General features: G+C 45.1%; 2 protein-coding genes across 3 annotated transcripts; one reads left to right on the top strand and one right to left on the bottom strand.

The window, feature by feature from the left end:
• The first annotated feature begins 615 nt into the window (after nucleotides 1-615).
• Nucleotides 616-4,682, top strand: LOC111835117 (peroxiredoxin-5, mitochondrial-like). Of its 2 annotated transcripts, none has more exons than XM_023795089.2 (6): nucleotides 616-1,177; nucleotides 2,010-2,144; nucleotides 2,500-2,664; nucleotides 3,309-3,347; nucleotides 3,454-3,518; nucleotides 4,241-4,682. In XM_023795089.2, exons 1-6 carry the CDS (start codon nucleotides 1,085-1,087, stop codon nucleotides 4,347-4,349), a joined length of 606 nt encoding a protein of 201 aa, XP_023650857.2. In that variant the 5' UTR covers nucleotides 616-1,084; the 3' UTR covers nucleotides 4,350-4,682. The 2 variants fall into 2 exon arrangements, with proteins under 2 accessions (XP_023650857.2, XP_023650858.1); XM_023795090.2 differs by having other exon boundaries at nucleotides 850-1,177; nucleotides 2,533-2,664.
• Nucleotides 4,683-5,113: 431 nt separating this feature from the next.
• On the bottom strand, nucleotides 5,114-12,001 carry LOC111835128 (seipin-like). The gene is made up of 11 exons (XM_023795111.2): nucleotides 11,850-12,001; nucleotides 10,826-11,321; nucleotides 10,279-10,360; nucleotides 9,914-10,057; nucleotides 9,526-9,660; nucleotides 9,064-9,161; nucleotides 8,410-8,551; nucleotides 7,886-7,964; nucleotides 7,419-7,496; nucleotides 7,261-7,329; nucleotides 5,114-6,434 (listed from the first exon to the last, which is right to left on the bottom strand). The coding sequence occupies exons 2-11, from the start codon at nucleotides 11,020-11,022 to the stop codon at nucleotides 6,301-6,303; spliced, it is 1,158 nt and encodes a 385-aa protein (XP_023650879.2). The 5' UTR covers nucleotides 11,023-11,321; nucleotides 11,850-12,001; the 3' UTR covers nucleotides 5,114-6,300.
• Between the last annotated feature and the right edge of the window lie 543 nt (nucleotides 12,002-12,544).

Raw genomic sequence — 12,544 nt, 5'->3', positions numbered from 1 at the left:
CACTTCTGGTCTTGTCCGTCTTGGTTTTTAAATGATTGTTTGTCTGCCCCTGTGCTCTCCATTACATTATTATTTGAATATTTGGTTGCGCAGCATTTCTTCATTCATAGCTTCCTGCACACCTTGTGCTTGTCACACCCAAGCCATTTACAAACAGCTGGATAATTTATGGTGACAAATAAATTAGTGAACTTAACTACATAAAACAGGGGTAGGTTCTCCTGGAAAAATATTCTCAGCGTATTCGGTTTCACTAAGAGCAGATGAATATCGTCAGTGAGCTCGCTATTTTATGATCTGCGGTTCTGCCCGTGGTTAAGTCGCTGAAGTTTTCCCCTTGCTTTTGATTCAATTAAACTGTGTATATTAAATATGTGAATATGATAGCACTGGAATGTAATCATAATTGGCGTCATAATAAAAATAAGCGTACATATCGTCCAACATACTAAAGTATATCCGATGCCCGCCTATACTACACGCGACTTCATTTTCATCCGAACTACAAACAGCAGGCCACCGGAAGTGGAAATCTGGTTAGAGTGTCCCATCGTAATAATACCGTTGGTATCAACGCCCAGAAGCACGTCGTTCCGGAGAACTGTATTAATAAGGTAGCCTACTTGAATAGTGTTGTCAGGCATAATAAAGCGTAATCTTTGTCACATTTCTAGACAGTGTAACACTTTTTAATTACCGATGTTTGATTATTTCTTTTGATGGCATCCATTACTTTGTTTAATTTTTATCATTTATAATTATTCTTAACGTTGAAAAACATGTTATATGCCTGGGACGCTGTTGCCAATGTTTAAACGTTTCTTGGGGTTAAGTATCAGAAGTATGGTTTTTAAATTGCAGAATGATTTTTTTTTTTTTAAATGTCAGTATGCTATTTTAAGACGGGCTGAATAGTAAAATTAATCTTAGCTCAGTGGAGTTGAGGACAGGGGTGAGCTCTTTCGATCTGATCCTGGATCAGTTCTTCTACGTATAACAGGCCAGGTAGAAGCTCCAGCAACGTCTTGTGATAGGGTGTCGTTTATCCCGTTCTCCATTCTGCGCACACGCCTGGACGAAAATCATGATTCCCACCTCGACTTTGCTTAAAACGACCCGATCCGTCAACGGCATTAGGTTCTTACATACGACCCTGGCTGTCAACGTGCCAATTAAGGTAGGAAACTGGCATGCCGAAATACTCTAAAAATATAGCTGCCGTTGCTCATGCTTTCACATACTTCCTTAATTCTCGGCGTGCACTTTCTACAGAGAACGCATACATGCAATCGATGTAGTATAAAATATAAATAGCGGCCTGGTGCACTTCTGCGGAAGTCGTGTACTAGTCCAGTTGTAATAGTAACTGATGGTCGTTTGCGCCTGTGAATATTAGATGGATAAATATTTTTAACTTCACATCCTCCCTTATCTGGATAGATCGGTTTACTTCCTATGACGGAACAAGCCTAGCGTTAATTACGTTATTGTAATGTTAGTCTACATTTATTTACTGATTTATCGACCTATTTGTTCCCGGTCTTGCAAAATTGATTTCTGTCGCACAGTTCGTTAACATGTTTACTACAGACTATGTACAGTTACCAGTATCATTCTTGTTATTTCTTCATGATCACACTGGTGTCATTCAGGTGGCGACTGCATTATTAATGCTAGTGATGTGTTGCGTTAAAATCTGTATGTTAGTGTATAACTTAAGGGTATTACTTAAGGGTCGATTGTCCTTAACTATGTTCATGGTTGTAAGGTCATCGTTGCCTTATTTTGCAAATCCTGCTTTATTTCACTGTATGCGTTAGTGGGATTTGTGATTTGGTGTCAAAAATTGCTTGTCGTTGGCTGCGTTTCTGCACAGCTTCAACAATAAATCACAGCAGAAACCATTTTTATCTCCAACAACAACACCACGTGTTTTACCAACCTGCTTGTGGTTTTTAATTGGCCTCTCCCCCCCCCCATCTATCCTCTTTAAACCCTTTCTTTTCCAGGTAGGCCAGAGACTCCCTGCCGTAGAGGTTCAGGAGGATGATCCTGGCAAGAAGGTGGCTATGGATAAGCTCTTCAAAGGCAAGAAGGGTGTTCTGTTCGCAGTTCCTGGAGCTTTCACACCCGGCTGCTCCAAGGTGAAGCAGTTTTTAAAAAAATATTTTTATTGAATAATTTTTACATGATGCAGAGGAGAGGCTGATGCACATTCAGCACAGTCTGGGAGCACAGTTTCACAAAATATGGGGAAGATTACAGTCTCACAGTCTCTAGTGCTCAGTAGCAGAACGTCCTCTGCCTTACCCACGAACGACACAGTTTTAGTGCACATTTCTTAACATCCCCACATGCTGTCCGGAATCGGATGGGTCGCCAATGAATTGCATGCATTGCAGTTGTATCTGCGTTTGGCTTTGGGTTGCGACCTTGCGGAGGATGTAGTGATAGTTGCACAAGCTGTTTTCTCAATAGTAGCGTTTCTTGGTTTTAAAGTTCCGCCCTCCTTCTCTCGGCCCACCTCGCCAGACCCACCTCCCTGGCTTCGTGCAGCAGGCCGAGCAGCTGAGGAGCAAAGGGGTGCAGGAGCTGGCCTGCATCTCCGTCAACGACGCCTTCGTGATGTCTGCCTGGGGGGAGGAGCATGGTGCAGGGGGGAAGGTTGGTGTGGGTGGCTTTGAGCTGGAGATTTGTCCTTTTTCCCTGAAGCAGTGTATTATTCATAATTTATTTTTTATTATTCCATTTCAAACCAGCCATTCAGCAATATATTAATGTAAACGCAGTTTACATTAATATAGATGCCCATTTAAGATTTCACACAATTTTGTTAACTAGATTTCAGTTTCTGTAGCAGCATTAAAAGGTTATACAAACACACAGGGGTTGAATCGGAGAGGATGGGGAACCCTATCAGGTAGTATGGAAGGAATATCTCATCCACTCGAGAAATTTGTCTGGTCAGAAGCTACTAATGAAAGTAAACATTAATGCTGGTTGGAAAAAATGTGATTTTTAGTGCAAAACTGACCTTTCATTCCACGTTGGATCTGTTACGAAATTGTATAAAAACTTAAGAAAAAAGGGTTAAGGCTGAAGGGGGTGTTACAAGGTGCAATTTGGACATAAGAAGACGGAGCTGGGCTCCATCTATATTTAAACCCCCAATGCACATGTAGTAATGTTTGTTATATCTTTGCAAATGCATGCATAATTTCCTGCAGGTATATACTTGTGTATTAATGCGAAGGTCATTATATAAGGTGATATACGGTTCATGCTTTTTTTCCTGTCCGTCGTCGCAGGTGCGAATGCTGGCTGATCCCACTGGAGCGTTTGCCAAGGTGTAACCTGTCATGCACTTATCGATCACATACACCGAAAAGGACAATAGGGGGCGCTCTGTGGCCCGAGGCTTTGCCACTGAGCTTCTTGCTTCCTCTCTCCCAGGCGGTGGACCTCTTGCTGGACGGTGATCAGATCGTCCAGGCGCTTGGCAACAAGAGGTCAAAGAGGTGAGAGATCTCGACATTTGTTGCCAGTAAATATCTAATCATTCGGAGAGTTATAACGTTCTAGCCATACTGATATCAGGCCTATTGGACAGTTAAATGTAACAGCAGATCAAACCGTGATGCCAACCCTAACTCTGGTCACAGCATTTAAAATTTTTACATTTTAAGACTCAATTTTATGCATCTATTATATGAATCAATTAAATATATGGAATATTTATTATTTTACACCAAAATATTGGTTATCGTGGCAATATATCATAGGCAATAAATGCCATTCTGATCATTGTTGCACGATTATACTGGCAGTAAAAATATTTGCGCTGGTAATTTTTAATTTGTTTCTCTAGCTCAACGGGTGGAGGGCTAACAACACAAAGGTCATGGGTTTGAATCCTGGGGAGCACAGACAAAATGTAACCCTCATCTCTACTGTAAATGTCTTTGGATAAAATCATCAGACAAATGTAAATTCAGGTCATAGGATTCATAAGAAAGCTACAAATGAGAGGAGGCCATTTGGCCCATTAAATTCACTTCGGAGGGAATTAAACTAATAATTAAGAGTTGGCAGGATCTTGTCATGTTCTGAGTTGACGGAACCTAGGGCTTGCACTACCCCTTCGGCCAGACTATTCCATACTCCAGTTGCACCATGTGAGATGTAGTTCTTTGGAGGATCCACACTACAGTCATTCTTCTGCACTCTGTTCTATGATCAGATATGCCATGCTAGTTGAAGACGGCGTGGTGAAGAAGATCCACGTGGAACCGGACGGAACAGGCCTGACCTGTACCCTGGCTGCCAACGTGCTGTCTGACCTGGCCTAGTGGCGTGTGGTCTGTGTAACAGCGCCCCCTGCAGCACTGAGGGACATCTCCATATCCTAGAACGTACTTTATTACATTTTAGCAATTTGGGAAAAGGTGTCTTGATCTGATTGGTCAGTTGAGATGATGAAAGCAGCTCTTCCATTCGGACGACTTTCCGTGCATCAACCTCCTGCCTCCTGATTGCACTTATTCATTGAATTGCACCTTGACACTAATGTAGTGGGGGGAAAAAGTGTAAACACGCACAAAATCGCTTCAGTTGCACTATATTGTGAAAGGGGGATGCAAAAATGAATACAGATCTTCATTAAAGTGCTACCTTAAACACTTGTTCTTTCGTAGTTGGTGCATATTGCTATATCACACATTTGTAAGGGTGTGTTTTGCAGCTCACATGGGGGAGGAGTGGGGGGGGGGGGCGCTGGGGCTTGGCAGGTGAAGCTGTTGTCTCACACCTTGACTTCCGCCGGTGCGATTGCAGCCCGGTCCTGTGTTTACATTGGTTTACACTCTTAGGCTGAGGTGGAGGCAGCAAAGGCGGCTTGTCAGTCTGCGTGAAGCAGGTAATTATGCCGTTTGAACTCGGAAGTCGCAATATCCAAGCTCTTAGTTTGCCCTCTGATTGTGCCCTTGAAGTCACAAGGGCACAAAAAAATCACGTGGTAATACTAGTGAACAATCACCACTGCTATATACTGTAGTCCTTAACCCCCCTCCCAGTTTAAGCAGCTTGATTTTTTTAATGATTTTAAGGCAGCACATATGTTTGAAGGAGAATTTATTGTGGCCATGGAACATTACATTTAACAATAAAAAACTGTTCTACGCAGTAAGACATTGATAATAAAAATAAAACATTTTAGGCCCATTTCCTTCATAACCCTCACAAAAAATAAACATTTTACATATATTAAATATCATAAAGGTAAAAGGTGCACATAGATAAAAATAAGTTGAAATAGCAACCCTGCCTATTACCATACATCACAGCAGCAGACATATTCCTCGCCAGAATATGACATCACCTGCTTCCTGCAACGGGATTGGTCAGCATAAGCTGGGGGTTCCAGCAACCACAGTGTCATTCTCCACATGAACAGTGGGAGAGCATTTTCCTAATTATTGTAAACAACACCCTCCACCTTCCACATCCTGACAACCGCATGATCTAAATAATCCAGTCAGGCTCGGAAAATAGAAGCCGGAAACTTCCGCGGCCTCCCCTACCAACACACTGACCTTTTTTTGCATCTCATTTTCAAAGCAAAAATTTTATATTAATATCTTTTATAATTATATTGTTTAAATATGGATTAAATGTAGTTTTATCTTCAGATGAATAGTCCTATATGATAACTACCTTCATCACTACACAGAATACCTTTAGCATATCGTATTTGGTTACGGATTACTTGCACGACGTTTGCTCGATTGTTGACGCACGCTAAAAGCCAAGCGTGTCAGCTGCGTGCCCGTGCATGCGGTGTGGTAACGTGTGGTCTGAATATGCAGCTTTATAATGGCCATGTACTGCAGCACACACGTCAGTGATCCAATCACGCTCACACAGATCCGGGGACAAACCTAACGAGAGCGAAGTGGTAAGTGAGCTAAGGAAGCTAACAGCCCGTAGAACTCACCGGAAAGTTTAGGTGATTAAACTGTCAGACTTTTAGGTTTATTGCGGAAGAGATGCTTTAGTGTCCATTTTTGTCACATACTACTTAAGACCATAAACCTATTTACTTACTATGGGAGGAAAACTCTAGAACTGTCTACTACTTTACTACGTTACTGTATTCCCTAATAGCGTAAAATTTGATTTCCCTTGAGTTAAGACCTGGGATGAGGTAACAGCCGACTCAATACCAGTATATGTCTGGACCCGCCCTGGCATACAACGATTGGTTAAGGCACGTTGAAAGCATGTCTGTTATTGGCTGAATGCTCAGCTTAGCCACGCCCCATGCCTCTGACGAATGCCACCTTCAGCGCCCATGGCACCTTGCGGAAGCTGGAGCTCCTGTGCTCCTTCAGCCGCTGCCCCGGCTCGGGCAGGACCGAGCAGTTCTGGAGGGTCCGCTGTTAAGAACCAGGACATTAAATCACTACTTTCAACAGACCCAAACCCCACTCCTATGTAGGCCAAAGTCATTAATACAGATCAATTGACCAACCTCCTCAGACCATAATTTATCACCCACCCCTAGTAAGGCTAGAGTAATTAGCACACAGCATGCACACTCCTGTAGCTCAACAAGCAGAGTATTAGGCTAACAAGCCAAAAGTTGTGGGTTCAAATCCCAGCAAACACACAAGTAATATCTATTCCCTGTACTGTAAGTTGCTTTGGGGGAAAACATGAAAGTAAGTTTTTTTTTTTTTTTTTTTTTTTTTTTTTTTTTTTTTTTTCCCCCCCCCTCCTCCCCTTTAAAACCTTTTTCAGCTCTTCTGAGGAGTTATGGGTCTTAAACAACCTTGATGCAATAGCTCAGTACCAGCAGCCATATCACCTGCAGTGTAAGCAATCTGCCTGAAGCTAAGCAGGGTTGGGCCTGGTCAGTATTTGGATGGGAGACCAACTAGCAAAACTGGGCTGCTGCTGGAAGAGGTGTTTGTGTGGCCACCAGAGGAGCCCAACCTGTGGTCAGTGTGGATGCCAAAGATCTCAGATGAGGCCCTCTCAAGTCATAAAAGATCCCTGGGCACACTTCAAAAGAGATGGTGGTACCCTAATGTCCTTGGTGAAAGTGTCCACTGTGGCCCTTTCAAATCTGGCCTCCTAATCATCCCCTGTATCTAACTCTTAAATTCTCTCCTGCCCCTTCACCACCTTAGTTACTGTGAGGTGAGAATGGCTGCAGTCACATGATCCAGGTTGGTGCTACATTCATGTGTGTTTGTCTACCTGTATTTCTGTCCATTGAGCTGGCCGGCGTGCTCAAAGACTCCACCTTCCTTTGACTCTCCGGCTCTCCTGCACAAGGAAACTTGCAGTCACACATTCCTGCGAAACACACCCAGATCGAGGGGAACTCCATGGTGGGCACGGCCACTTTCACAAACCTCTCCCCTGGGAAGACTCTGCCAACACGGTCCCGCCTGCCTGGGCAGGGCCGCCGCCCCTCCTCAGTTCCAGCATGCCTGAAAAGCATCGGCGCGGCCGTCACGTTTCATATACGCCTGCTCCTCAAAAAGCGACTCACAAGCCCGCACGTGCAAAGAAACTCAATTTACCATCATTCAGAAGCTTTAAGGTAATTGTTTTTTCCTCAGTATTCATAACCTTGCTAAACAATATGACTGAAGTGATTATACATTTACAATCATAAGAATTATTACAATTAGCAGATCTGCTGATGTAACATTCAGCATTGCTTCAATGTTTGAGGAGATGAGGACATCTCCTTAACGCGATCGACATCATAGGTGAACGTGACAGTGGATTGGTCAGCTCTCTAGTGACGGTGGATTGGTCAGCTCTCTAGTGACGGTGGATTGGTCAGCTCTCTAGTGACAGTGGGCATGCTCACTTGGTGCGCTAGATGAGCCCATACGCCTTCGCGCCTCTTCTCTCCTCTGCTGCAGACGGGTCGCATCTCCCATTGTCACCTGGAGAATATGAATGAAAAATGATGTGAAGAAACAACCATTGCATCACCTGACCACATCACCTGCCAACACACACGTCACCTGACCACATCACCTGCCAACACACGCAACACCTGTCCACGTCACTTGACAACACAGTATATTGCAAACCTCCTCACAATTATACACCTTTGCAAGACTCCACTGGCAGTCCATCCAGTGTAGCTGGTTAATTAATCATCACAGCCTTGATTAGAATAATGAAACACCAGCTTAACAGAGTGAGTACATAGAAGATTCCCCTTGATGAGCAGTTTGGAAACCAGTGACAACAGAATAAGGGCATATTCACATTCCAGCCCATTGGTACTACTGGAGGTGACTGTATAGAACAGGAGAAGTATTGAGACAATGAGGGTGGAAAAGGGGAGGAGGTGGAACAGTAGACTGACAGTTTGGCACTTACCCTGACTCTGACCTGCTCTGGGGGCCACAGTGCCCCCCACGTGACCCTCAGGTAGCTGAAGAGGGCGATCACGCTGATGAAGGCGAGGTTACTGGCCACGCCCAGCACGGCCGACGTCTTAGGGAAGTTATAGAGAAAGTACCTGCCAAGGGACATGCGGGGAGGTGAAGAGCGAGAGGAAGCAAAGGAGAGGCCAGGGATAAAAGTTCCGGAATTATCCCCCCAATTTTGTTCACTTTATTAACCTACATGAAAGATATTTTTGGGAACATTCACTGTAACTTTAAAAACAAAAAAAGCGTTGTCAGCTAGAAGCATTAAGACCCTAAATCCAATAATAAATGAACATCTTTTGGCAGCGGCTGCGGCTTTAAGCTCTGCATGTGTCAGAGGCTGGCAGAGTTTCACACCGGCGAGCGGCCGCCACCTGCACGCGCCTCTCAGCAGATTTTCTCCGGTCCTCTGGTGTCACTACACACGCGTTTTGAATAAAACATTAACAGGAACCGCAGGCATCTCCGCAGAACAGGACGCGCTGGAAATGTCCGGAACGCTTCTGGCGTGGAGCTGTCAGGCAAAACGGAGGCGCCGCTCCCATCGCCGAGCGTCACGCGTGCGGCGAAAACGAGGCGTCGCCCGGGTAACCAGCCGCACCTGATGCCGGTGAAGTGAGCGTGGATCCGGAGCTGAGCGGCGTATATCTGGATCTGCCGGGACTGGATCTCAATCAGGGAACCGAGAGTGGGCTGATACTGCAAGGAGACAAACAGGTAACATGAAAATACTAACTTATCTGCAGCAGGGGTGATTCTAGGGTGTTTTTTTAAAGGTACGGTGCATAAGAGGAGCCATAATTAATCATTAGCCAATGATGTGATTTGACTCTGTGAGTGACAGGGGAGGGACTCTCCGGAGGCCAATCAGCTTTCAACTGGGACCAATATCCCTGTGGCCCCGCCCCTTGGCCTGCAGGCAGACAGTCAGCTGGTCACCCTTCTACAGGCTACAAAAGGTGCGGTGTGGTTCCGGGGGTCTGGATCATCACATTTTTAACATCCCGTTGACTCAGATGGCGGATTTGGGCCCGGGGACAGGATCGCGTTTCGCTGGACTCACCGAGTTCTCCCAGTAGTCCGAGAACAGCTCCACGTCAACAGACTGCTTCTGCTCCCGCAGGCCGAGCAGCAGCAGCGGGGAGAACGCCAAGGTGTCCAGTACCTGTAGCAGGCTGGAGCGATACTGCAGCATGGCCTGATGGGATACGTGGCGGCACGTGGGTTAGAAACCAGGTCATTGGTGGGAGAAAAAACAAACAAACAGAATGACAGGAGCCGGGAAGACATGAAGAAGTCTGTCCATATATTAAGCGTCAGAAGATAATGGTGGACAGAAAAAGTCAAAGGGACAGGAAGGAGTTAAAGAGATATTAAGCTCATTGGGACACGAAACAGCAGATGTAAAGAGGAACACGGCAAACAACAATGATACAGTGTGATCAACTCACTGAACGAGCCACAGATGACACAGTCTGACCCTCCTTGGAGTAGCAGGACATCCTGACCATGAACATACCCAGCTGCTGATTGGCTGGCGACTCGGGCATCTCCAGCTCCAGGGAGATCCGATAGGGCTGGCCGTACGTCATCACCTGAGAAGGCGGGACCAACGGTCAACAGAGGGACACATGGACCACAGTAATGTGGAATTTAACCAGGTCAAAAAAAACGGCCTTATTTTCCTCTCAAAACGTCATACAGCATCTCAAAATTATGACTTGGTATCTCAGCTGCTTTATTTTATGTGGCGCAGACGGGCTTCCATAGATTCCAGCACTGCATGCTTGGACCCCTAAAGGATATGTGCTTTCACCTGATCTCTGCCATTCCTCAGCAAGGAAACGTTAGCCATGGGAAAGGAGCAGAGGCCTGAGCCTGGCGAGTCACAGTCCGTCCTGAAGGGGGGGGGCAAGAGAGCGGGGATCAGGAGGAGCGCATCACAAATAACATTTGAGCCATATAAACAACAGCAATTATTCAAATTTATTGCTATTTCTCTGAACTTGTCTTTTAAACATAGGGTGCAATAGTTGCTGAAAATTAATATTTTCAAGACACAGGAATGATACATAAACACAGACTTATTAACTTAACCAAATATATCAGAATACATCAATCGAAAGCAGAACATTATTATCACTATTATTATTGTGTAATTGTTATGGCATTTCTACCAAATCGCTCCAAAAAGACAGCAGGCTGAAAGGTAGGACAGCAGGCAGGTGACACACGACGCTGCGATCTTAAGGTCACGGGCTTATGTCCTTCACCCCCCCAGCCTGCCATCTGCCGTCTTTATTTACTCATTTTTGGCATGGGCCAGATCGGCACCTATACGAGCGTAGCAGACACTGACTAACCCGTAGTAGATATGCACCGGGGTGGCGAAGCTGGCGCTCGGCACGTAGGAGTAGTAGAAGCTGCCGTACAGGAAGACGGCCACCCAGAGCTCCAGCGCCAACACGCAGAGCAGGACGGCGACGCGCAGCAAGGTGCGACGGGCCCACAGCACCGTCACGGCCACCGTGTCCTGCAGCCACAGCAACGCCGGCACCATGGCGCTTCCCCCAGCTGCTAAAAAGCACCTCTGCACGGCCTAAATCCCGCCAGCGTGTGTTTCCATTCAGGATGCCCCCACGCTTACTGGGACCACTTTCAACCAGCCCCCAGTCTGATGTAGCTTCGAGTTTTACCACAGAGATTTATGTCCTCGATTTATATTCGCCTCTCCATGTGCTTCCACTTTTAGATAGGCGCGCGGAGTGACGTCACGTTCATCCAATTATCTCCTTCCCAGCTAATTGACAGGATAATTACATTTTCCAGAAAGTCATCCTTCCAGGTCGATGCGCCGCACTAAAAAGCAAATGTATAAAAACACATTATTCTAAGACGTCAATATTATCATCAATTTCTCTTCCCCCTTAAACTATAGTCTTCGTAAGAGAAAGGTAAATGCCACACCGATACCTCACGCAGTCATAAAGTTGTTTACAGCATTAGTCATACAATGTATTATATTCGGTTGTATAGCTGATGAACGCTAAAGTTAAAGGATGACGGCATGAAGTCGGTATGTTTAATGGGCTTATAAATGCCAGCTAAAGCCGGCTCATCAGCCCCATTTCCCGCATTCCTGTCAGTATCGATGGGAATACTGACACTGCCTACCAAAACAGTGATCTGTATTTCTTCATTTTTATTAGTTTTATGCCATCTAAAACCGAAACCGAGGGGCCAGCTTATAAAACTTTGCCGCATAATAATTTCACTAACTACGCTACGTTTCGTTGACATTAATAGCATCGCAGATAAATATGTTATCAAACTACTGTCTATCCGACACAAAAGCGCGTCTTTTACTCCGCGCCGAGACAAACTTACGTGCTTCCTTAATGTCACCGGACATCAGCACGTCGGTAGCCATCGACCGGCTGGGAAACACGCCAGGCCATGCAGCATCAACCGACTACACAGCATCAACATCCAGCATTATATCACACCCCCTGCAGCTCCACCTCCCCCGCCCTCACGCGCCGGCATCCTCACCGCTACGGCGGCCGTAAAGGAAACTCGTCACCTCCCTCCCCCGTTGTTAGACGCAGCATTTCCGTTTCGCGTTTTCCGACGGGGAATTCATATCGTAACGTAGACTAATTCTGCGTAACAATTACATTACATAACGTTACGTAACTTTACTGGCGTATATATAACAAAAATTATTACAATGACGTTTTGTTGTATAAAATAAAAGCCTATTAACTTCTTTTACCCAAAACATGGATATCCATCAAAGTATGGTTGCCTTTTGAGCAGTAGAACAAGACGCAGGTTAATTCATTTGTTTATTACTGCCTCTTATACATAATGCACAATATACCTGCACGGTAAAAAGAATATTATATTACTGTATCAATGTATTAATAGATTCTATTCCTAATTGATTGGCAGTTCTAGGTTCTGTCATTGTGGTTACTTAACTATCATTTCTCCCTTAAACAGGTTTTATGGTAGATCTAATGTTTTATATTTGGGCACCTTCTCAGTTGGGGTATAAAAGGCCCATTGGTCTGGGGTGC

The sequence above is a fragment of the Paramormyrops kingsleyae genome, chromosome 24 (genome assembly GCF_048594095.1).
Source record: "Paramormyrops kingsleyae isolate MSU_618 chromosome 24, PKINGS_0.4, whole genome shotgun sequence".
NCBI classification, from domain to species: Eukaryota; Metazoa; Chordata; class Actinopteri; order Osteoglossiformes; family Mormyridae; genus Paramormyrops; species Paramormyrops kingsleyae.
The sequence above is the reverse complement of the archived record's forward strand: the minus strand, read 5'-3'. Positions and strand labels throughout refer to the sequence as shown.

Coding starts and splice junctions, on each gene's coding strand:
- LOC111835117 (XM_023795089.2), top strand. CDS start 1,085: ATGATTCCCACCTCGACTTTGCTTAAAACGACCCGATCCGTCAACGGC. Junction 1,178..2,009: donor CTGTCAACGTGCCAATTAAG/GTAGGAAACTGG, acceptor TTTCTTTTCCAG/GTAGGCCAGAGACTCCCTGC. Junction 3,519..4,240: donor GGCAACAAGAGGTCAAAGAG/GTGAGAGATCTC, acceptor TTCTATGATCAG/ATATGCCATGCTAGTTGAAG.
- LOC111835128 (XM_023795111.2), bottom strand. CDS start 11,022: ATGGTGCCGGCGTTGCTGTGGCTGCAGGACACGGTGGCCGTGACGGTG. Junction 9,162..9,525: donor CGGACTACTGGGAGAACTCG/GTGAGTCCAGCG, acceptor GTCTCCTTGCAG/TATCAGCCCACTCTCGGTTC. Junction 7,330..7,418: donor AGAGTCTTCCCAGGGGAGAG/GTTTGTGAAAGT, acceptor TTCCTTGTGCAG/GAGAGCCGGAGAGTCAAAGG.